Below are 26280 nucleotides of genomic sequence, written 5' to 3' on the forward strand. Positions count from 1 at the left end.
TCTTTTTAGTAGTTTGAGTTGAATTATGAATACATAAATCTTTAAGAATTATTAAAAGTACAATAAGCCATTCTTAAAGCACAAGAAATACTCTTATTTTCCAATATATTTTGATGGAGACTGTTAAATACTCTCCTGGCCCCAGATAATTTTTAAAACTGTTTCTATGAGTTAAAGCAATAAATGTAAATGATAACCTTTCTAAGACAGAGCAGAATGTTTCAGTTTATGCTGCTGAAATCTAGGACTCTAAAGAAAAATGTAAAGAAACAAACAATAAAAACCTTAAGGTACTGTGAATATCAGCAGATAACTGTACTGTCTTCATATGTTTTCCTATTGGTAAATTAAGATGTGATACTTTTTTCAATTAATTCTTTTAAAATTATGTCCAAAAGCATGCACATTTAATGAAGTACATTCAAATGAAATCTGTGCATACTAAGCAGACTTTTAACACCAAAATTTTATCTTTTGGTAGACACTATTAAGTCCTGATTTAATCTTTACCTTTTATGTGACGAAAACCAAGAATTGTTCAACATAAAAAATTGTATGACAGACAGGCAGAGAAATGTAAAACAAACCTTATGAAAACTTCTAAACTAATGTCTTGCAGATAAGAAAATGCACTGTAAAGAAAATAGAGCTTGCCCTATTATGAACTTGGGCAATCTCTACTCTAATAAACCTGTCTAAACAAAGAATGACATCACTTAGTTGACTGGTTACTAGGGAGAAAGGCAAAGTTGAGTGTCATCAAAGAACCAATTAATTATTTACCACACCTCCCAAAATGATGAATGAATTTTGACTATTTTCTTCTTAAGATCATTTTATACACACTTATCTCTTAGAGATAAGTAATACTACAATTACATAAAATATTTTTAAAAAGGAAACTGCAATGGATGTTAAAGCACAGATGACTATAAGCACTGAATCATAAATGAAGATTCAAAGAATGATAGCATTAGTAAGTGTACATACTAAGGTTCTTAATTAGATAATATAAAAATTACATATAAAAGGAAACATTTTAATGAGTTTGTTTCCAAAATATTTATCAATCAAACAAGTAGGATAAACCACCACTAATGGTTTAACAGCTAGATAAGGCAATTTTTTTTCAGTCTGGAAATTTAAATATCTATTCCCCTTAATATATGTTGTATTTGTTTTATTAAGAAACCAAATATCCTCCCATACAGCAACTAAAGAAATTTTTTTAAATAATAAAGGTATTAAAAATATGTGCCTGAACAGGTATGTAAAACTGATTCTGGGTTTGCAAATGGTCCATAGTCGCACAAGGTTTGTGTTGAAGTTTGGATGAAGATCGTTCTGATTTTATTCCATCTTGTAAGTAGCCCTCCTGTTCCACTTTTCTTCGCATGGTAGAATTCCAATGATTTTTGATAGAATTATCAGTCCTAAGAAATGAAAGTGTATAATTTAAAAAGAAAAAAGGGATTCCACAAATTTTAACACTGTATAAAATGTAAGTGCTTAAAAAAAATTTTTACAAACAATGAAACTAGATACATTTTTTCATGTTTACTTATTTTGAGAGAGAGAGAGAGAGAGAGAGAGAGAGAGAGAGAGAGAGGGAGAGGGGCAGCTGGAGAGGGAGAAAGAGAATCCCAAGACTCTCCACAGGGCTCGATCCCATAAACCATGACCTGAGCTGAAATCAAGAGTCGGATGCTCAACTGGCTGAGCCACCCAGGAGCCCCAATACTTTTTTAATTCAAAAGATAAACTGTCCATCTATAGATCAGGCACAGTTCTAAATAGTGGAGATATAGCAGTGAATAAGAAAGTCCCTGCTTTTGGGAATGCAAGCTGGTGCAGCCACTCTGGAAAACAGTATGGAGGTTCCTCAAAAAACTAAAAATAGAACTACCATACGACCCAGCAATTGCACTACTAGGTATTTATCCAAGGGATACAGGTGTGCTGTTTTGAAGGGACACATGCACCCCCATGTTTATAGCAGCACTAGCAACAATAGCCAAAGTATGGAAAGAGCCCAAATGTCCATCAGTGGATGAATGGATAAAGAAGATGTGGTATATATATACAATGGAGTATTGCTTGGCAGTCAAAAAACAATGAAATCTTGCCATTTGCAACTACATGGATGGAACTGGAGGGTATTATGCTAAGTGAAATTAGTCAGTTAGAGAAAGACAAATATCATATGACCACTCATGAGGACTTGAAGAGACAAAACAGATGAACGTAAAGGGAAGGGAAACAAAAATAATACAAAAACAGGGAGGGGGACAAAACGTAAGAGACTTTTAAATATGGAGAACAAACAGAGGGTTACTGGAGGGGTTGTGGGAGGGGGGATGAGCTAAATGGGGAAGGGGCATTAAGGAATCTACTCCTGAAATCATTGTTGCCCTATATGCTAACTAATTTGGATGTAAATTTAAAAAAATAAAACTAAAAAAAAAAAAAAAAGTGGCTAAGCAAACAATGGACATGCATGCAAAACTAGGAAATAACACACTGGAATCATTTTAAAAAGTTAGAAATGAGAACAAAATGAATGAAGAAAATATTCACTCTGCCCATGCATCTGCCCAGGTCAGAAATTTTTCTTATCCTGTCAAACTTCTTTGTTTCCAACGGTACAGTTGTAATCTAAGTTGATGAGCTAAAACACAGTTTAGTGATTTGATCTTCCCCTTGATCCAAAAGAGGTATCTTGCAAGTGGGAATCTGCCATCAGCTATCTTTCTAGACTGCTCCTTTGTATTGCTGACAACCTCATCCCAACTTGTTGTTGTTCCTATTGAAGCAACAAAATTTTTCTTTTCTAATACTCCTGATAAGAACTCAGGAAATTGTTTTGAACTCTTTCCTATTTTGGCAGTTCTGACATTTTATGACATTTTTCTCCACCCCTATTCCCTAAACCTTTGACCACCCCTCCCTCTTGCTTTTTTTTTTTTTTTTTAATAATCCTTTTCTGATTTCTTTTCTGTTTTTCTCCTCCAGTGATCATCTCCACACTGTTTTTCTCTCTGTATTCTGTCTCGGGCACTTCATCCAATTTTTACATTTTCTAATCATCCCTATGTGGAAAATGGACAATAATATCTATTTATTCCTATATTCCTGACCCTTCCTCAAGCTTTGCACTCATATTTCCAACGCCCCACTGAACATGATCAGTGGGAGATGCTACCCTATACTAACATATAATGTATCTGAACAAAAATTTACTCCAGTGAGTTCTCCTTTCCTTCCCTGTACCTGTTAATATATAATCAATCTTTCTCTCATCAAGGATTGAAGCTTTGAAGCTATCTTTTTCTTTTTAATTTCCTTCTACTTCTCTCCCCTAACCTCCAAATCCACTAGTAATCAAGGCATGCTAAGAATTCATTCAAAATTGCTTCTCACATCTGGCACTTTCATTACATTCATACCATTACCAGAGTCCATGTCCTTATTACTTCACATCTGGATTCAAATTAAGATGTAGGGATCATGTAGTAAGCAACTGACAGGTGCCAGATACTGCTAGCTGCTTTCATAAACATTGAATCCTTAAATTCTCTCTCTTCCAGACTATCCTCTACCCAACTTTCAGATTAATATTCATAAAATGTTAACTTAGTCATCTTTTCTTTCTCCTGGCAATAGCCCTGCAGTGGCTCATTCAAGGGCAAACAACTATGTTTCTTCACTTCTTTTTAACATTAACTCTACTCCACTGAAGTTACATCTTTGTTAAATGCTATATATACTGTGGTATATTGAAAAAGAGGCCATAGACTTTCCCCATCCTAACATGAATACTGCTTTGCAAAGTGAATCTGTAATTCCTTCAGTCAAAATGTGTCATCTATTTCTCCAGTTTGTCTTGTGACTAGACTTGACCAATGGGACAACGGCAAACATAACTCAAGCAGAGACTTGAAAAGTGGTTTTGCATTAGGGCTTGTCCACTCTTGTTGCAGTGGGAACCTTGAGCTCACCGTGTTAAATGAGACTGAGCTAGCATGATGGAGGAAAACTTTGGCTGACAGTGTAAAATCAATGGACATGGGAATGAGGCCATCCTGAATTACAGCCATCAGACAACTCACTAGCTGCCCATGTATGCACGAAAAACTCTGTGGAAATCAGCAGTCAGCCCAGACTAGAACAATCACCTGCCATCCAAAGAATCATGAACTAAATAAATTAGTTGTTTTAAACCACTTAAAAAAAAAAAAAAGAAAGAAAGTCCCTGCTTTCATGGGGCTTATATTCTCATTGAAAGTGTGGCAGCATGGAAGGAGGGAAGAATAGAAAAACAAAAAAATAAGAAGGAAACCATCAATGCAAACTATATTCAGCTATATATAAAAAGATCAGGGGTGCCTGGGTGGCTCAGCTAGTTAAGTGTCAAACTTCAGCTCAGATCATGATCTCACAGTTTGTGAATTCAAGTACCACATCAGGCTCACGGCAGTCAGCACAAAGCCTGCTTTGGATCCTCTGTCCCAGCCCTACCCACCCCTGCTCACGCACTCTCTCAAAAATGAATAAACATTTAACAAAAAAAAGATCATATACCATGATCAGGTGGGATTTATTCTAAAGATGCAAAGATGATTCAATATCTGCAAAACCAATCAACACCACAGTAACAAAATAAAGGATAAAAACCATGTGATTATCTTAATGCATGCAGAAAAAGTATTTGATAAAATTCCACATCCATTTATGATAAAAACTCTCAACAAAGTAGGTACAGAGGAAACATACCTCACCATAATAAAGGCCCTATATGACAAATCCACAACTAACATCATAGTCAATAGTAAAAAAAGGAAAGCTCTTCCTCTAAGACAAGAATGCTCGCTCTTGTCACTTTTATTCAACGTAGTTTTGGAAGCCCTAGCCATAGCAAGAAAAAGAAATAAAAGGCATCCAAATTTGAAAAAAACTAAAACTGTCACCATTTCAGATGGATGACTGTATACAGAAAACCCTAAAGAGTCAACCAAAAAAAAAAAAAAAAAAAAATTAGTACTAATAAGTGAATTCAGTAGAATTGCAATATACTAAATTAGTATATAGAAATCTGTTGTTTCTAGCGCAGTAATAACAAACTATCAAAAAGAAATTAAGAAAATAATACCATTCACAACTATATCAAACAGAATACTTAGGAATAAATTTTACCAAGTAGGTAAAAGACCTGTACTCTGAAAACTGTTAAGACACTGATAAAAGAAACCAAAAATGGCACAGATAAATGGAAAGATATACTATGCTCATGGACTGGAAGGATCATTAAAATGCACATACTACAAAAAGCAATCCACAGATTCAATGCAATCCCTACCAAAATACCAATGGCATTTTTCATAGAGCTGGAACAAATAATCCTAAAACATGTATAGAGCCACAAAACACCCCCAATAGCCAAAGCAATCTTGAGAGAGAACAAAGCTAGAAGTATCATTCTCCCTGGTTTCAAACTATACTACAAAATGACAGTAATCAAAACAGTATGGTAATGACAAAAAACAGAAACACAGATCAAAGGAACCAAATAGTCCAGAAATAAACCCACAGTCAATTAATTTTCAACAAATGAGGCAAGAACATCCAAATGGGAAAAAGACAGTCTTATCGATAAATTGTGCTGGGAAAACTGGACAAGTACATGCAAAAGAATGAAAATGGACCACTTTCTTATACCATATACAAAAATAAACTCAAAATAGATCAAAGACCTAAATGTAAGATCAGAAACCATAAAACTACTCGAAGGAAACAGGCTGTTAGCCCTTGGACATTGGCCTAAGCAGTATTTTTTTCATTTGTCTCCTCAGGCAAGGACAACAAAAACAAACAAATGGGACTACATCAAACTAAAAAGCTTTTGCACAGTGAAGGAGACCATCAACAAAACAAAAAGCCTACTGAATGGGAGGAGATATTTACAAATGATATAATCAGTAAGGATTAATATCCAAAATATATAAAGAACTCACACAACTCAGTATCAAAAAACAACCCAATAGGGGCGCCTGGGTGGCCCAGTCGGTTAAGCGTCCGACTTCAGCCAGGTCACGATCTCGCGGTCCGTGAGTTCGAGCCCCGCGTCAGGCTCTGGGCTGATAGCTCGGAGCCTGGAGCCTGTTTCCGATTCTGTGTCTCCCTCTCTCTCTGCCCCTCCCTGTTCATGCTCTGTCTCTCTCTGTCCCAAAAATAAATAAAAAACGTTGAAAAAAAAAAAACCAATTAAAAAATGAGGAGAGAATATGAACATTTCTCCAAAGAAGATATGCAGATGGGGGCACCTGGCTGGCTCAGTGGATGATGCGACTCTTGATCTCAGTCAGGGTCCTAAGTTCGAGCCCCACGCTGGATGTGGAGCCTACTTAAAAGAAAAAAAAATTTTTTTTAATTGAAAAAAAAAAAGAAGATATGCAGATGGCTAATAGACACATGAAAAGATGCTCAACATCACTAATCATCAGGGAAATGCAAGTCAAAACCACAATGAGATATCACTTCACACAGATCAGAATGGCTACTATCAAAAAGACAACAGGGCACCTGGGTAGCTCAGTTGGCTGAGCATCTGACTGTTGCTCAGGTCATGATCCCAGGGTCATATGATCGAGCTCCCACATCAGCCTCTGTGCTAAGCATGGAGCCTGCTTAAGACATTCTTTCTTTCTCTCTCTCTCTAACTAAAAAAAAAAAAAAAAAAAAAGACAAGAAATAACAAGTGTTGGCAGGGATGTGGAGAAAAAAGAATCCTCCTGCACTGTTGGGAATGCAAAAAGGTGCAGTCACTATGGAAAATAGTATGAAGTTTCCTCAAAAAAATTAAAAGCAAAACTACCATAAGATCCAGTAGTTCCACTTCTGGAAATCTATCTGAAAAAAGCAAAAACACTAATTCAAAAAGATATACACACCCCATGATCATTGCAGCATTATATACAGCCAAGATATGGAATTAACCCAAGTGGCCACTGACAGATGAATGGAAAAAGATATGGCATATACATACAATGGAATATCACTCAGTCATAAAAAAGAACGAAATCTTGTCATTTGCTACAACATAGATGGAGCAAGAGGGTATTATGCTAAGTGAAAACAGTCAGGTAAAGATAAATACCATACAATTTCACTTATCTATGGAATCTAAAAAACAAAGCAAACAGACAAAACAGAACAGAAACAGACTCATTGAAACAAAGAACTATGTGATGGTTGCCAGAGGGGGTGGGCAAAATAGGGGAAGGAGATTAAAAGTACAAACTTCCACTTATAAAATAAACAAGACATGGGGATACAATGTATAGCATAGGGAATACAGTTAATAATAGGTAACAATTTTGTGATGGTGGCAGATAGTAGCTAGATTTAGATGGTGATCACTTAATAATTCTATCCTTCATAAAATATACATTTACTGAGAACCTACTTTATGTTAAAGCACTAAGCTAGCTGAGTAAAAATATATGTAAGACTGAAAACATCAGAATTTTCTAAACCAAGTTGAGTAACCTGAATAAAACACTTAACACTATGCTTTAATTTCCTTATCTATTAAAAAAAAAAAAGGACAGCATTGTTTGCTCTGCATATTTCACTTACATATAAAGATTAATTAAAAATATAGGTAAAAGCATTTTATAAACTATGAAGCATAATATAGAGACTACATACAGCAATTAAAAAAAAAAAAAACAAAACATGCATACCTTCTGAGTGAGGTATGGATTTTCCCAAGGTTGATGGTTTACTGTACTACAATAGGGAAAAATTTCAACCAGTGCAATGTATAGTAATACTTACAATGTATAGTATACAGCGGTATATCACTCTCCCAGAAGGAAATTCTGTATTTTAGCCACAGGGATATATACACTACTCTCGTGATTTGAATCATACCATAATTAATTAAGAATTAAATTTTGTCTAATGAACTTTCATAGTTTATTTTAGGCAATGTATTTGCTATTCCCTGGTCTTGTGCATAGAATCTAGTATGAAAGAAATCTCTTCAATTTACATTCTATTCCAACCAGGCTTGTACACAAAAGGTCTGTCTGACTGGCACTGATAAGTAAACAATCTAGGAAGTTATTAAATGTTCACATAATCTGAAGGTCTATCATTTTACTGCACAAATTACTGCTATAAAATATTTCATTAATAAAGTAATTCTATTGCTTACACAGAATTTATTACAAATAGGCCCAAAACGTTGCTTGTCTAAATTTCAATTATAAAAGTAATTCTATCCCTCATACAGAATTTATTACAAATAGGCCCAAAAAAGTTGCTTGTCTAAATTTATTACAAATAGGCCCAAAAGGATGCTTGTCTAAATTTCAATTATAAAAGTAATTCTATCCCTTACACAGAATTTATTACAAATAGGCCCCCGAAAATTGCTTGTCTAAAAAAAAAAATAAAAGTCATGGGGTACTTGCCAATATATTTAATAATAACATAATAAAGACCAAGTTTAAGTACAGGAAAATGTATATACATTTATATAAGCACCTTCCAGGAAGCAGTTTGGCAATTTCTGCCCAACGATTTCCCAGCCGCTTATGTGCTTCATAGATGATTCTGTCCTCCTCTTCTGTCCAGGAAGATTTCTTTACCTCAGGATTCAGATGATTATGCCATCTTTCTCTACACTGCTTGCCTATTCTTCCTTTCAAATGTTTTGCAATTAAAGACCATCTTTTTGGCCCATATTTCTGAACTAATTCAATAACCTAAGAAACAGAAAAAACAAAGTTTAAAAAAGAAATACCTTTTTAAAAGTTTATTCATGGGGATGCAATGTACAGCACAGTGACTATAGTTAATACCGTAATGCAGGGGCGCCTGGGTGGCTCAGGGGGTTAAGCATCTGACTTCAGCTTAGGTCATGATCTCACAGTTCGTGAGTTCAAGCCCCACATCAGGCTCTTCACTGACAGCTCAGAGCCTGGAGCCTGCTTCAGATTCTGTGTCTCCCTCTCCCTCTGTCCCTCCCCTGCTCATGCTATGTGTCTCTCTCAAAAATAAATAAACATTAAAAAAAAATTAAAAATAAATAAAAACTATACTGTAATGCACATCTGAAAGTTGTTAGATCTTAAAAACTCTCATCACAAGAAAAAAAAATTTTTAACTATATATGATGACAGATGTTAACTAGAATCCTTATTGTGATTATTTAGCAATACAAACCAAGAGCAAATCATTATGTGGTACACTTGAAACTACTATAGTGTTACATGTCAATTTAACATGACACAGTGAGAATACATCTCAATTTGAAAAAGCATTACCTTGATAGAATTTTAAAACATAACTCAAGAATACTATTTCTTTTAAATGCATTAAATCCAAACCACAACTACTAATTGTTAAGTTTATTTAAGTTAAGTTACTAATAAGTTAACTAATAAATACTAATAAATACTAATTCAGCATTGGCCAAGTACAAAAGTTTACCTCAAACTTATCTAGAATACAATGTGCTAATTAAAGTGACTTGTAAGTTAAAATGTTATCACTGAAAATCAATTTAACGGTAAAAATGTTGAGACTTATAGATTTTCTACTCTTTCTTTAAAAAAAGCTTCAGTTGGAGGCCAAATAAATCAGTTTGGAAGCAAGAAGGATCTACAAAGTTAATGTCTTCTCATTTCTTCCTTTCTCATACTAAAAGGATACAGAACACACATTATAAAACCTATCACTGACCATCAAGTAAATCTTACCAGTTCTGAGCCTAGTGAACTTTTTTTTTCCCCTTGAGTGGCAGGAAAAAATGCTCTAATTCCTCAACCCTATTAACAACATTTCTGCCATAAAGAGCATGAACTAAAGCCAATTCCTAGTGGAGGGCAGCAACTTTCCCATTCTTCTCAGTCTTTTATAAAACAAACAATTACCTTAATATCAAAATCACCAAACCTTTTAGAAATACAGTGCTCTGGTATCTATCTTATTTTGGGGCACATTATAGGTCAAGAGGGAAAGTTAAGAATGACTTCTTCACATATCATGTTATCAGATAAAATTAAAATTAAAATTAAATTCTGTTTTTTAAAATGTTAACTCAATTTTCAACAAGCTATACCCTAAATGTTACTAACCTAAGCTCTAAATAAGATAAATAAGCTAATAACATTTTTCCTTCTGTAAACTAAACTCACAAAGAAAAGCTATATATATTATACTTGGTTTGACTCAATTCAGAAAAACTATATTTCAAGACATTCAACTTTCAATTCTTCTACAAGCAGCAACCAAATCAAAGTGATTTAAACATAACCTTTGTGACAAAACAATATATTAGGAAGAAAAAAAAAGCCAATCCACCTACACAGTGAGAATAAAATATATGAACATGTTACCCTCTGATCTTCTTCTTTAGTCCAGGGACCCTTTATCAATTCTGGATTTAAAACTTTCTGCCATCGATGCTGGCACTGAAAATCTGAACGATTCTGAAAGAATTGATAATTTTGTTATTGAACAATGTCTTCCAGAAAGCAAGTCAACCTAAACTCAAGAAGAAAGTCTTCAAGAATAATGCATTCAATAACATTCTTTAAACTGTAATATTTATCTTATATGCCTGTGTCTCATTTTTAAATTAAAGTCTCTGGAAGGGCTTAGACTATATATTTTTAAGTATATATCTCTACACTGTGCCTTATAACACAGATACTGCCATGAAGAAATGTATCTGAGCACTTGGGTGGCTCAGTCGGTTAAGTGTCTGACTTCAGCTCAGGTCATGATATCACAGTTTGTGGGTTTGAGCCCCATGTAGGGCTCTGTGCTGAGAGCTCAGAGCCTGGAGCTTGCTTTGGATTCTGTGTCTCCCTCTCTCTGCCCCTTCCCCATCTGCATTCTGTCTCTCTCTCTCAAAAATAAATAAACATTAAAAAAAATGTATCTAAGATTGAGAAATAAAAGAGAGTAAACAGAAAACTATACAAAATAGACAAATGAACTCAAATAGCACAGCAGTCTGGATTCATACAGTACAGCAGTACTTAACTCTATACAATTTAAAAACCCCCAAAGGCATTACTAGGCCACTGCATGGTATTTAAAGGATTTTTATACATGATGACCTCCAAGTTATCAAGAAAAAACTAGAGGCACCTGGGTTATTCAGTCGGTGGGGCATCTGACTTCGGCTCAGGTCATGATCTCGCAGTCCATGAGTTCAAGCCCCACATCGAGTTCTGTGCTGACAGCTCAGAGCCTAGAGCCTGCTTTGGATTCTATGTCTCCCTTTCTCTGCCCCTCCCTGCTCACACTGTGTGTGTGTGTCTCTCTCTCTCTCAAAAATAAACATTAACTCCTATGTATAATAAATAATAATAATAATAATAATAATAAAACAGTTAACTTCATGAATGACAAAAATATTAGAAGTATATAAAGGGATAAATACAAATACTTTGTTTACCAGTCACTGCCTTTGTGTCTAGTGGGTCTCAAGTTATTTTTATTTAAACTGAGTTTCTTCATTTATGGCTTCAAAACATCAATGCTGATCCATTTTTAAGGCTATCATTTTCTTCAAAATAATCAGACTGCTCCTGTATGTGCTTGTAGCATTTCTTTGTTCACTTCATTTGCTGCTATACCCTCAAGTTAAACTGGTAAACCTAATATAAATAACTTTTCTAATTTAGTTTCCATTTATCTAACACCTGCTAAATGTCAGGAAATATGCCCAACATCCTATATGTCATTTCTAATTCTCACAACAATACTACAAAAACGAGTACTATTATTTACATATTATAGACAAGGAAGCTGAACATCAAAGAAGTTAGTAATTTTTCTAAGAGCAAACAGCTAGGAGAGCTGGCACTTGAATATAGATCAGACTGACTCCAAAACTTACGCACTTTCCATTATCTGGTCTCAATTTTCAGGTTATGTTGGAAAGCATCATAACAATTTAGAAAGAACATAGGTAATCTGATTTCTGATATCCACAGTAGTCAAAACAAATTCAAATGTGACTATTTTGCCTCCCTACCTTTAATGTAGTAAGGAACAAAAGGAATATATGTAAATTATAAATTTATAAATTTTGTAAATTATAAACTTACATACTAATGAATAGCATGTGAATAGTATGTAAATTATAAAATTACATACATATGTATGTAATATAAAATTACATACATACATACTAATAAATAGCCTGTGAATAGTATGATGAATGAACAATAAGTAGAATTCTTTTAAAGATCAATAACCCCTTAAAATCCAAATAAAGGTTGACAAACTTTCAACAGAGCTTTTTCTGATTTTATTGATTAGCTGCCAAAAGATTTCCATACATTTAACTTCTGTCAGAATGTTTTAACATTTATCAGCAAATATTTATAAAGCCCTACCCAAACCTAGTATTTTCATTTTAGATTAGTAATCTTTTTAGGCCCCTATATAAACTAATTACTAGAAAAATCGGACTTTTTAAGCCTTTGGCCACTATAGGAAGATCAGAAAAACAGAGATGTTTTTAGAAAGGAAACCTAAGTCTAAAATAATGAAGACACATTTTTGAAAAACAGCAAATTTAACCCAATAGCTTATGTTATCCATGTTATAAATAGAAGAAAATATTTCACTCACTTGAAGATGACTAGCAATTAGAGTCCAATCATCAGTTCCGTGTTGTTCAACCAACTTCTTTAACTTATCATCCTATTAAAACAGGTGTGAAAATTAGAAAGCTTTCTTTCCTTTGCCTATTCCTCTATCGCTAAATATAGATAACTGTCTAATTCTTTCATGTCATATCTGATGACCATTTGTAGAAGGATAAGCCACTGTAATACAAGCTCTCCCATTCACTACAGTGTTTCTGTCAGTCTTAACATCATACCACTATTCACACCTCTGGTGGAAGAAAAATATGTGCATATCAGTTGATGAATAGCTTTTCTCATGTTTTGCTTTTCAAGATCTTTAATTCCTTTATTAAATATTATTAACCAATAAGTACAAGTATGAAATTACTAAACCTTATCATGTAATTACCTCATCTCTTGTCCATTTTACCCTGTTCCAGAGTTTCTTCAATCCTTTTTGTTGTGGTACTTCATAATCATGATCAGCATACTGGAGGTCATCATCCTCATCCTCACTAAAACAAAAACAAAAACAAAAAAACACACACAATTGTTGGGGCGCCTGGGTGGCTTAGTCGGTTGAGCATTTGACTCTTGATTTCGGCTCAGGTCATGATCTCATGGTTCATGAAATAAAGCCCCTTGTTGGGATCCACACTGACAGCATGGAGCCTGCTTGGGATTCTCCGTCTCCCTCTCTCTCCACTGTGTATGTGTGTCTCTCTCTCTAAATAAATAAACAAACTTAAAAAAAAATTGTGAAATCAAGAATTTTATGCAACTTTGTAAATTCAATCATTGAATCTGTGTATACAGGTATGACTGAAGAAGCCACCCAGACTAAAAACATACATCCCAACAGATTATTCAAGATATAAAAAAGTAAGAGTTATACAATGTAGAGTAGCTATAGTTCTTACTGACACCAGGAGTTGATATGCCATCAAGGTCAATTGTAGACAAGGAAAGAGTTTATGTCATGCTAAGGAGTTTGACTTCCATTCTTTATTTAACCTTTATCCTAAAGGGTCAAAGGACTTTAAGTAAGGGAGTAAAACACAAATATCTCATGTTTCAGAAAAATCACTGGCAGGATGTAGAGAAATGGAGAAAGACCAATTAGTAATTTTTTATAATAATCCAAGTAAAAAATCATTAGGGGGGCGCCTGGGTGGCGCAGTCGGTTAAGCGTCCGACTTCAGCCAGGTCACGATCTCGCGGTCCGTGAGTTCGAGCCCCGCGTCAGGCTCTGGGCTGATGGCTCGGAGCCTGGAGCCTGTTTCCGATTCTGTGTCTCCCTCTCTCTCTGCCCCTCCCCCGTTCATGCTCTGTCTCTCTCTGTCCCAAAAATAAATTAAAAAAAAAAAAAAAAAAAAGTTGGAAAAAAAAAATTAAAAAAAAAAAAAAATCATTAGGGCCTGACACTGGTAAAGGTAAAATACAAAACACAGTCACATCCAGTTAAAAGAAACAATGGAAGAAATGATCCATTAACGTTACAAAAACAACAAAAACATTAAAACATGTAGAAATAATATGAATATACAAGATCAAAATATAGTAAACAACAAAACACTATTGTAATACACATTAGATGTGAACAAATGGAAAAACATTCAGACCACATTCCTGGATAGGAACAAAATTACAGATGTCCATTCTCCCTAAAATAATTCATAAATTTAAATTAAATTAAAATACCATTATATTTTCAGAGGAACTTAAACATGCTGATTCTATAGTTCATATGGAAAAGTAAACAAATAGCACTACCCAATGAAGACATACTGCAGAGAAACAATAAATAAAACAGAATACTACCGGCACACAGATACACAGATCAACGGAAGAGACTAGAACATTCAGAAAAAAACAAAATCCAAATGGGAATTTGGTAAATTTTAACAGTAACATATCAAATCAGTGGTGTGAAGATGGATTTTTCAATAAATGGTAAGACAGAGGGTAACAAATTTTAAAAACAAACTTTGAGGGGCGCCTGGGTGGCTCAGTTGGTTGAGCATCCGACTTCGGCTCAGGTCATGATCTCATGGTTCATGAGTTCAAGCCCTGCATCAGGCTCTGTGCTGACAGCTTGGAGCCTGGAGCCTGCTTCGGATTCTGTGTCTCCCTCTCTCTGACCCTTCCCAGCTCATGCTCTGTCTCTCTCTCAAAAAATAAATAAATTAATTAATTAATTAATTAATTAAAAAAATAAAATTAAAAAATAAAAAAAAATTTATAAACAAACTTTGAGTCCTACTTTAAAATAAAAAACTTTAGATGAAGCAAATATATTTTTAAAAAAACGAAACTGTAACAATACTATTTAAAAAAAAATAGGGTAGGCCTGGGCACCTGGCTGGCTCAGTCAGAGAAGAGTGTGACTCTTGACCTCAGGGTCATGAGTTTTAGTCCCATGTTGAGTGTAAAGATTACCTCAATAAATAAAATTAAAAAAAAAAAAGGGTAGGGGAGGCTGGGTGACTCCGTTGGTTAAGCATTGGACTCGATTTCAGCTCAGGTCATGATCTCATTTCATTTTGTGGGATTGAGCTCCACACAGAGCTCTGTGCTGACACCACAAAGCCTGCTTGGGATTCTTTCTCCCTTGCTTTCTGCCCCTCTCCCTCCCCTGTGTGAACACGTACACTAATGCACACATACATTCTCTCTCCCAAAATAAATAAATAAACTTAAAAAAAAATAGGGTAGAATTCCATCTTTTTATATCCTTGAGTAGAACGGATCTAAATATAACAAAATCAAGAAACCATAAAAGAATAAACCAACGAAGGTAGTAATAGTGGCAACAATAAGTGCATGAAAATGACAAATATGAAAAAAGTAGAAAAAGATTTTGCAAGGAATCAATGACTCCAAAATTTCTGGCTTTGGGAGCATAAACAGAGCTATCCACCAAGATAAAGAATAGAAGGAAAAACAGAACTTTGGGAGGGAGAAGAGAATGGGGAGAGTCTCAGGCAGTTTTGGACTAGCTAATTTCAAGGCACTTGAGAAATATATAAGAGGAGATATCTAGAATAGCACAGTCCAATAGAAATATAATGCAGCCATATATGTAATTTCCTAATAGCCACATTTTAAAAATAAAAACATGTCAAAATAATGTTAATTATGTTATTTAATACATTAAAAATTATCACATAATCAACATAATCATGCGCTACTTTACATTCCTTTTTTCTTACTAAAGAATATCTAGTGTGTATTTTATACTTAGAGTACATTGCAATTCAGACTAACCACATGTCAACAGCTCAATAGCCACATGTGGGAAGTGGCTATCCTATGGGCAGAGCAAATCTAGAAGGCAACTAGGCCCAATATCTTCAGCTCAGGTAGGAGGCCTAGGGTAGACACATAGTTTTGACAGTCACCAGCATACAGAGAACAATTAAAGCCATGAGAGCACAAATCCCCAGAAGAGAGGGCAGGTCTTTATGATAAACTGAATCAGAAGACTTTGAGTAGCTAGAGGACTGAATACAGTCATGAGCATCTGATAATAACAAGAGCTAATATTTGTTTAAACTTTCTAAGTACCAGACATTTGGTCGTCTATGAAATTTCTCTCTTAAAACCCTACAACAACCCCAAGAAGAAAATATTATTATTCCCATTTTACATAATAGGGAGCCTTAACTTAGAAAATTAACTTCTTGCCCATAGTTATGCCAAACACAGCATGACTGAACTCCAAAATCCACTACTTAACCACTATACTACCACATACTAGAAAAACAGGGAAGAAGCTGGAAGACACCAAAGACACCAGAAGAACCAGGTTCTAGTTACAACTTTACTTATTTTGCATCCTTGGACATACTAACCTCTTAGGGCTTTAGTTTACCTGTTTGTGAAATGAGCACCTACCTGATAGTGCTTCTTTAAGGATAAAATTAAATGAAAAAACACATAAAATACCTCATATAGGATTGTGGCACAGAGAGGTAGTTCAACATTAGTATTATGTGCATAGGCTGAATGACCAGCAATATCCATGATTATTTCTGCTATTTCAACTCTTTTCCAAAAATTCACTCAGATTTCAAACAGTTAATGTTTGATGATTTGTTTAATCTCAATGTAATATATTTAAGAACATGTGGGCAGTTCCTAATTATCTACACATAGTTTAGTTCTTACAAAACTGAAAAATGGAGGCCTAGATTTAACATATACTGTCTACAGATCCTTTGCAGGAACTTGATTTCCCTTGATTTGCCACTTCTATAGGACCAAAATTCTTCGTATCTGACCAAGCAAGACTCCAAGAACCCCAAGTCCCCTACCTATACAGCTATCTATCTCTGCTTCAGTTCAATACATTTCAACATTCCAATGCTCTCTCACTAAGGCCAGTGTCTATTTGTAACATTAATCTGCCAGTCCCACTTTCATATATGCTTGTTTTGTTGAACTAATCTGAAAATAAAAGTTTAAAAAAATAAATACCTGTTATTTGCTGCCATCTAAAGCTATCAGAAATATCACCTGATTAGCCAAGATGAAATTGTTACAATGTAGATGGTTCAGGATCCAACGACTTCATAAATTTCTAAGGCTACCAAATCAGATAAACACCATATTGAGGCTTTCTGTCCCATTTGTATATATTCATGGCATCTACCCTTCCTTTTTAATGCTCATCACATATGCCAACCTTCCCAACCAAATAATAAGTTCAGGAGTGCAAAGACCATATCTGATACATTGACCTCTCTGCACAAACACAGTACTTATAATATTTGTAAAATTAATGACTATTGAATGATCTTCCTTACTTTTACCTCCTCCAAGTACTCTGTATCCCAAAATTAGCTCACTCCCTTCCAATCCAATCAAAATTTCCACCTCTCTCAGTACAACTGACCTCAAGTGGATATGAGAAAGAACTTTTTTCTTTTTTTAACAAATGAAAATATCTTTAGGAGAAGGTGAAAGGCATTCCCATTTATTAAAAAGGACTTTCAAAATCCAAATGCACCTCCAAGTGGTAGAATTTTAATTGTTTGTTTGCTGAAACAAAATATTCAGTACACAATGGGTTCTTTAGGGTATCTACCAATATTGCCTAACCTTTCCTAAAACTGTCCCTACCAACACTGACACTTCCTGCCATCCCAAAGAGCCCTCAGTCATGCTTTTCACAGCTTCCCCTCTTTCTTCTCTCCCCTCGGATCCCAACAACTTCCACAATAGCATATTTGAGACTGCTTTTTAAAATTGGGTTATTTCTGGAGGCGCCTGGGTGGCTCAGTCAGTTAAGCGTCCGACTTCGGCTCAGGTCATGATCTTGCGGTCCGTGAGTTCTAGCCCCGCGTCGGGCTCTGTGCTGACAGCTCAGAGACTAGAGCCTGCTTCATATTCTGGGTCTCCCTCTCTCTGACCCTCCCCTGTTCATGCTCTGTCTCTCCCTGTCTCAAAAATAAATAAATGTTAAAAAAATTTTTTTTTAATTGGGTTATTTCTGGATCAAAACAATATTTAATTTGGGGACCTGCCTATATAAATCTTGAGTATTCAAAAAAATATCTACATCACATCTGTACAAAATTCACCATGGGTTCTTATCAAAATATTTTAAGTTAAGGATATGAGTCTAAAGATGTTACTTGGGTCAAAAGACTAGTGTGCAAGCAGCAGTTTTCCTAAAAACTTGTTCAACTTTAAGATTCTGCCTTATTTTTTAACCATATACTTGATTTGTGAGAAATTTCTATTTCTACATGCGGTTTCATTCTCTGTTTTGCATCAGCATGGTCATCAGTTTCAGACAGAGTTATACAGCCCAATGTTCAGGAAGCTGGGTTTTTTGAGTGGGTTAGTGTGAGGGAGGATTAAAGTAGAATTCTTAGAATCATCTCTCTACCACTGGGACTTTCCTAGAGTCTATCCACCCAGCTACTTCTTAGTTTTAGCATAAAGTTATTTCCATATTAGTTAAGTAATTGTTAAAGGATGATGTAACTTTTAAATAAGTGTGACAGAATAAGATCCTAGAAAATTATCAATATCACTAGCTACAACAGAATGATGCCTGAGAATGCCTACAATTTGCCAAGAAAAAAGAGAAGGGATAAAACTCCACAAATAATCTCACCAACATCCCACTTTCACCATTTAACAGTAAAAATGGTTCCATTGCTTAATAATGGTTAGATACCATCAAAACAAATCCGTTCTATTTTTCTGCTTTTCAGTGTCTTCCTTTAGCATTTCTATATTATAGCAATCGATAATGATAACTAAATAAAATCAACTCCCTACCTTATAAACAAATAAGCCATTTTTAATCTAGAGTGACTGATCTAGAAGACAGCAAAATGGGTGAAATTATTGGTCCCATCACAAAGCAAAAATAGAAGAGGAATTTGGTTTCTGAATCTTCATCCAGGACTTGGTTTCCAAACTTACTCCTCCAGTTCTATTTTTTAAGGCAAAGAAAATATTTATTCTATAACTGTCTAATACATAAGCTAAGCACTACATTAAAATGAAAAGGTTTTTTTTTTAATTATGAATGAACAGTGATTAGGATGAGTATTAAACAGCAAAATGAAATGCATGCACACATACACACATAAATACTATGACTCATTAGGCCAGGAAAATGGCTAAGAATAACTCTACACTAGGCATGAGCTAATAGGATATTACAGTCATAACTTACCCTGTGAAATAATACACAAACTATTCTTGACAATATTAACACAAAATACTTGACAATATTAAGATAAAACATTAGGGAGAAGTTCAATTTTAAAGGACATTAATTATCTCACCTAAAAAGAGTAATATAAGGTATTGAAAGGAAGAACTTGAGAATTTTTTAAAATTTACTTTTATATGAAAAGAAACTACTGGTTTGAAATTAGAGATATATCAAGTTCTTTAAAATTGGCTCTAATAAAATCACTTCAACTTGATCATATTTTAAGTCATAAACTGCATCAAATATGAAATTTTTATCAAAACCCAAAATTATATCTTTATTATACTGTCTTAACAAGGTAATTCTGTATTTTTTAAAGTCTAATTGAATTCAAGGTATGAAAATTTACCAGGTTGATTTAATAAAGTGAAATCAGGCCACCCAGTGGTTAATATTATGTACTGCATACATGAATATTTTATTTCCAAACATAGGCTGCAAGCTAGCATCATTATAGTAAGACAAAATTGACTTCATTTGACCATTACTAATAGCAATACTGAAATAAATACTGAAGGGAATTTTACCTAGCTATTCATAAATGAAAATAATGAGAGAATTTTTATATTTTGTTCCATTAGTGTATATATTTTTAAATGAGCAAGGATGATTACAAAAGGGTTCAAAACAGGATATATATTAAATCTAGAAATTACCATACAGACCATAAAATCCAACCCCCTATAAAACAGATTTAAAAACCTGGATATAGAGTTTACTTGCTTTCCTAAAACAATTTGCTAGTTAATGACAAAGCTGATTAAAAAATCAGTTCTCATACTTCAGTATTCTTTTCACCCATAATACTCATTTTGCTGGAAACAACATAGTAAAATTGCTTCCCCTCACACACATACATAACCACTGAAAAACATTTTCCAATGCAAAATCTGGCTTTTACCTTTATCAAGTGTATACATCTGAATCTGTTACTACTTAAATAGGTCTTCTAGGTTCTAAATGACATTTTTTAAAGTTTATTTAAGGGTAGCCCTGGCTTTTAAAAACTAAAATTAATTACTTAATACATAATGATGCTTAAAAATCAAACACGTGTTGAGGCGCGTGGGGGCTCAGTTTGTTGAGCTTCGACTTCGGTTCGGGTCATGATCTCACAGTTAGTGGGTTTGAGCCCCTGTAGGGCTCTGTGCGGACAGCTCAGATCCTGGAGCCTGCTTCGGATTCTGTGTCTCCCTCTTTCTCTCCCCTACCCCACTCACACTCTGTCTCTGTCTCTGTCTCTCAAAAATAAATAAACATTAAAAACAATTTTTTTAATCAAATACATGTTAGTAACAGATATGCCAATTGGTATTGCCTGTAAAATATATCATTAAACCCCCCAGTGGGATCTAAAACTATTTAAAGTCACATTAAATGAGCCTTTTCCTTTATGTAAATCTAGTTCAGAGACACTACAGCAATCTTAAACAAAAAGCAAAAGAGCCAATATCCTTCAGTTGTTTCAACCTGAGGTAACAGTTTTTTTACTCTTTTTTTCCCCATATCATACAGAAAAAGTATACTACAGAATTTATGCCCATAGTCTTATGTAAATCATTTATACAGCAAAGTACAGTTTTTGCTCAAATACTTAAATAGTTGTATAGTGGAGATCTTAAATTGACTAAATTATTTCCTTTCTCATTCAACTATAAATTAAGTTCATATTTATTATTGAGATATTTAGCCAAGAGACATGAGACTACACTTTGCTCAACAAATAATTTCTCCTTCAAAACATTTCACATTCTATTCTCTTCTAAGATAAATAAGACATATTTTCATAAATAAGCAATATAATTTAGAGCATGAAACATTCAAGTATGAAGATCCTAAGAAATACACCACACAGAGATGATAATTTCTCACCACATCCTCTACCTCTACACTCCCATAGGGAACACAGCTTCACCCCACCACATTTAGTTACTCCAGCCTTATGACTTTTTAACTCATTCTACAATACATTTCAATTCATACAGCTGACAAGGAACAAAAGTCAACAGTACAATTAATGTTTAGATTTCAGGGCTCACAGTACCGCCAATAAAAGAAAATAACCTACACAGGCAAATTAGTCATTAAATCACTTCTCCTTTCTTAGTCTATTATTATTAAGCATATAAAAACTATGAAAAGAACAGACAAAATCAACAAGAGAGGGCAGGGTTCTGACATTCAAGCATCCCTGTCTAACCATAACTAAATGCTGATGATAGCATTAGCTAAGACATTCTTTCAAATAAGATTAACACCAATAGTGATAGGTAGATAATGCCACACAATAAATATAAACAAACTTCCATTACTGAGTTGACATAGTCAAGTGTCACCTTGCTTAATGAAGTTACTTTATTTTTAAAATTCTGTATATTTAAAAATCCAAAAGAAAAGGCCTAAACGAGTTCCTCAGTAATTATAATTATAGCTTTTAATATTGATTGTTTTTGAAGATTAGGAAGTTAATTAGAGCAGCAATTCTCACCTGGGTGATTTCACCCCCCAGCCTTCAAAACGCATTTGATAATCTCTGGAGACATATGATTGTCACAACTGGGGGAAACAGGGTGTTATTGGCATCTACTGGGTAGAGGCCAGGGATGCTGTTAAACATACTACAAAGCACAGGACAGCCCCCACCCCCACCCCCAAAGAATCATCTAATCCAATATATCAATAGTGACAAGGCTGAAAATCCTATTCTAGAGGTGGGTTTATGCATGTGTATGAGTATATTTGTTCCACCTCAAGAGTTTGACCTATACTGTACTTGCCACAAAATAACAGTCTAACAAGGACTTAATCATATATTTCATGTTGATTTCTGCGAAAATACCCTACATACAGCAGATACTTAATAAATGAACAAGGCAGCAAATATTGTGTCGCTATTGCCAGTTTTTAACAGAAATCTGCAATGAGTGAATCCTAGTACTAAATTCCAAGTTTGGAAATACATCTCTCGTTAAGACTTTAAGGTTGTGGACCTAGATAAACAAAGCCATTTGTAAACCCTACCAAACATCTTTTAAGGTTTATTTAATAATAGTGACAAAAGACACCCTAGTTTTGTGCCATCTAAGTGGTTACTACACACAGTTTAGGTGTAGCTACTATAGCAACATATAAATAAAAATTAGATGAGTAAACTCCTCCTAGCAAGTTTCCAACAAAAAAATATGCCCTACCTCTGGGCAACACTTAGTTACAGTCAGAGCCAAACACGGGCACTAAAAATATTCAGTGAATCAAACATTGTTTTAAGATGAAGCTACTGGTGGTAACAGTGTGACATCTTCCCAACAGAAGATATTAAAAAGATAAACATAAAGTTGAGACACGGTAATGGTAACTACAGAACACGTCAAAACGGTCCTCTCTCATCAGCTATTCCTAAGGGGATTTTCCATACCTGTCAAGGCAGCAAAGATGGCAGAGTCGTCCCAGCACAGGCTTATCACACAGTTCCTATTTTAATTGGTACAGTAGTTCAGAAAAAAGTCTCTCCGAATACCATTTTCAAGTCCGGGCTGTACACTAGCACTTCTACGTGCGCAGGGTACTCCCTAAAAGCGCACAGACTTACCTGGCAAGAAACTCCGACCAAGATGCGGCTGTGCGAGATTGGAGTCTGGACGTGCGCTGTGGGGAGAATCAACTCAAAAGAGCAACCTGACCATTTGTTACTCACTTTCTGCGCCTTAAACATAGTGGTCCCCAACACTCCACAAGTCACGGCTGGGATCCAGCCAGCCGGGCCGAAGCGGCTGCGGAGCAGCGGGAAGCAAAACCTCTGCCCCAGCTGGGGAGGGCCTGATAGGGACGCACTGGGTAAAGGAAGAGAATCTGAGCCGAGACTGTGCCAACAGGCCTGCGTAAAAGGGATGTCACCCACCTGCGCGACCTCTTCGCCATCCTTCAAGTACCGCATAGGCGCGGGCTGGGCGGGGACGCAGTTCAGCCTCCTCCAGCCTCAAGCGAATGTTCCTTGTCCCCGACCCTCCAGCCGCTTCCCTCGCTCCCTCTCCGAGGCGACCGAGAGTGGAACGCACGTCCCCGGCAGGGCAGGACGGAGGGGCGGACCGCGACCCGCCCCCGGCCCGCAGCGCCACTCCTAGCCCCGGCCCGGCCCGGTCAGGGATGCCCCCAACATGTCAGCAGGCGCGCTCTCGCCCTCCCTCGACCCCTCCCGCCGCCTCTCAGCCTCCTAGCTGCGGTCCGAGCTCAGCTCCGCGGCTGGCGCCGACCCCCACCCTCACCCCGCAGCGAGCAGCTCTGCAGGGCTCGCAGCCTCCTGCAAGGTTTTGTCCGCACCGCCGAATCTCGCGCCCAGCCTCCCTCAAGAGCCGCCGTTTGAATCTGCGCACGCGGCCCCGAACCTCATTGGCTGTAGCGGCCGCACGCGGGGGGACGAGGGCGTGGTGGGGAGAGCGCGCGCGGCTGAGGGCGGGGCTGGGGAGCTGGAAGTCGGGACTGGAACTCGCGGGAGTCGGGGAAGGAGCTGGGGATCAGGGGGTGGGGCCGCAGACCGGGCTCTCCGGTCCTGCTTTGACAGGACCCGGAGCGCGCCCAGCGCCGCACCGCGCGGGGCCTTCTGGGAAAGCGAGTTCCGGTGCTCGCAGAGAGGCGGGTCCGGAAGCTGCGGTAAGAGTCCAAACTTCCCGGAGTGTGCTGTCAGGGTCTCTGGGGGTTGGGTGGCCCCGCCTAGGCAAGTCCCCACAGCCTTCTCTCAGCCACAGCTCCTCCACTCCGAACTCCTCCGGGTGTATCCCGCCTCATTAGTTTGGAGGCGCGGTCTTCGGACTTGAGACAAATTTAACCATAAAATTTGCGCGGCCGTTATTGCTTAAGCAAAAATGTGAGCTATTTTTGCCCAGACATCATAGCTACTCGAGTAGCGAAGGCTGTGGCAGAAAACTGAATATCAAGAATAAGCAGGAGTGACAGGTGAAAAAAGGTTTTAGCTGGAAAGCTGCGTGGCACAGAAAAAGGAAATAATCCAGGTCTGCGTCTGGTCTTGGCAGTGCCTGCCCTTAGCTCGTTCTCCGGGAAGTAATTGATGCGCGATGAAGAAGCCCTGATCCAGGAGAATAATGCAGGAAGACAGGAGCGGACTGGGAGTTTTGCCCGGATAAATGAGTATGGTAGTCAACTGTGGAAAGTGACGGTCTTTCCAGGAGAGACGGAAGAGGGTAGAACTGCACCGAAGGAGCTTCAGCAGTTGTAGCTATTCTAAAGGATTCAAGTATGAAAACTAGGAGCTGCTCGGTTCAAATAGTTCAAATAACATTAAAGTAGATTACAGTAACCACTACAACTGGTAAAAGATCCAGATTTGCAAGGTACCATGCTCTACTGCATAGAGCACTAAACCACATGTTAATATTATAACAAACTTACATTTTGCTATTTTGAAATTTTACGCATCAATTTTTGCAAATCAGAGATGCAGGTGCAAATGTGAATTGAAGAAGAGCCTGCATGCACTACTTTCAAAATTTAAAACGTCTTTTTATGTATTAGCTCCTTTTTCTCAAGGTACGGATTTGGGGAAGGTAAAACACCTTTTAAATCATTCCTTATTGTGTTGTTCTTTCACTTTTTTAAAAACTTAGTTTAGAAAGTAATGTCATTTGAAAACTGCTTTCTGATTTACTCCTGAGTCATACATTACTCGGTTTATTTATATTCTAACAGGAAGCAGAATTTCTGTTATATTTTAGGTTTTTTATACAGAATACATTTTTAGAGTTTGATGGCAGGTATTTTAGATTTTGACAATAAACTAAATACCGCTCATTTTAGAGATAGAGAAAAAGGTAATTCCTCAGAAAGATCACATTGCAAATTCATTTAAATCACTTAGAGAAGGACAAAGTGTACAGTTAAAGTGGTTCACAGTCATTTGAATACATATACTCAAATGTAATTGAGAATTGGTTTTGTTTTTTAGCGAAACATTTTAAAAGTGTTCTTATTCAGAGTATATAAGGAATTTTCAAAACAATTAGGAGGGGAAAAAGCAATGAAAAATGGGCAAAATAGTAGAACCGACCCTTCACCAAAAAAGATATACGAAAGGGAAATACACCACTTGAAAGATGCTTCACATCATTAATCATTAGAGAAATGCAAATTAAAACCTCAGTGAGATACTACCACATAGCTAGAATGAGGGAGGGAAAGGACTGTGCAAGTTGTTGGTGAAGGTGAAGATGCTGAGCAAATACAGCTTTCATGCATTGCTGGTAGAAATGCAAATGGAAAAGCCACTTTGGAAAACAAATGTTTACAGTGGCTTTATTTGTAATCACCAAAAACTGCAAACACTCAAAGGGATCTTCTCATTGTCACACTTCTCAATACCAAGAGTTGGCTTTGAATAGTCTGTTAAAGCTTCTCAAGTTGTTCCACTAAGATATAGGGAATTGTATACCAAGGGAAGATAGATTGGGAACAAGTGTTGGAAATTTCTTTGAAAACTATTTTATCTTTTAAAACTCATATAAGGGTGCCTGGGTGGCTCAGTCAGTTAAGTGTCCAACTCTTGATTTCCCCTCAGGTCATGATCTCATGGTGATGAGATTGAGCCCCACATCTGCTCCATGCTGGGCCTGGAGCCTGCTTAAGATTCTCCCTCTCCCTCTGCCTCCCTCTTTCTCTCAAAAAAAAACAAAAAACAAAAAACCTCACATGAAGTTTTCTTTCTACTCCATGACAAATATATTCCTGTTTTCAATTATAAAAATGATTTTTCAAGCATGTACTAATTTACTTTCTTACTCCAAGTCTTTAAATACATTGCTAAATTGCTTCATTAATATTAAATCAGCAGTATGATGCACCATACGCATCCTTCCCATGGTTATACCAACTTCT

General features: G+C 36.3%; 1 protein-coding gene across 2 annotated transcripts in view; it reads right to left on the reverse strand.

Moving 5' to 3' along the window:
• Positions 1 to 23755, reverse strand: part of MYBL1 (MYB proto-oncogene like 1) — a 43898-nt gene extending 20143 nt beyond the window's left edge. The window contains exons 1-6 of one of the 2 annotated variants that reach the window (XM_058699726.1): positions 23297 to 23755; positions 13069 to 13174; positions 12661 to 12732; positions 10407 to 10499; positions 8551 to 8771; positions 1259 to 1433 (exon numbers count right to left, since the gene is read on the reverse strand). In XM_058699726.1, the coding sequence (XP_058555709.1) occupies positions 1259 to 1433; positions 8551 to 8771; positions 10407 to 10499; positions 12661 to 12732; positions 13069 to 13174; positions 23297 to 23316 (687 nt within the window). In that variant the 5' untranslated portion in view covers positions 23317 to 23755. The remainder of the gene's footprint in view (positions 1 to 1258; positions 1434 to 8550; positions 8772 to 10406; positions 10500 to 12660; positions 12733 to 13068; positions 13175 to 23296) is intronic. The other variant, XM_058699725.1, reaches the window with a different exon arrangement.
• Positions 23756 to 26280: the final 2525 nt, after the last annotated feature.

Source organism: Neofelis nebulosa, chromosome 14, assembly GCF_028018385.1.
Source record: "Neofelis nebulosa isolate mNeoNeb1 chromosome 14, mNeoNeb1.pri, whole genome shotgun sequence".
Lineage (NCBI taxonomy): Eukaryota > Metazoa > Chordata > Mammalia > Carnivora > Felidae > Neofelis > Neofelis nebulosa.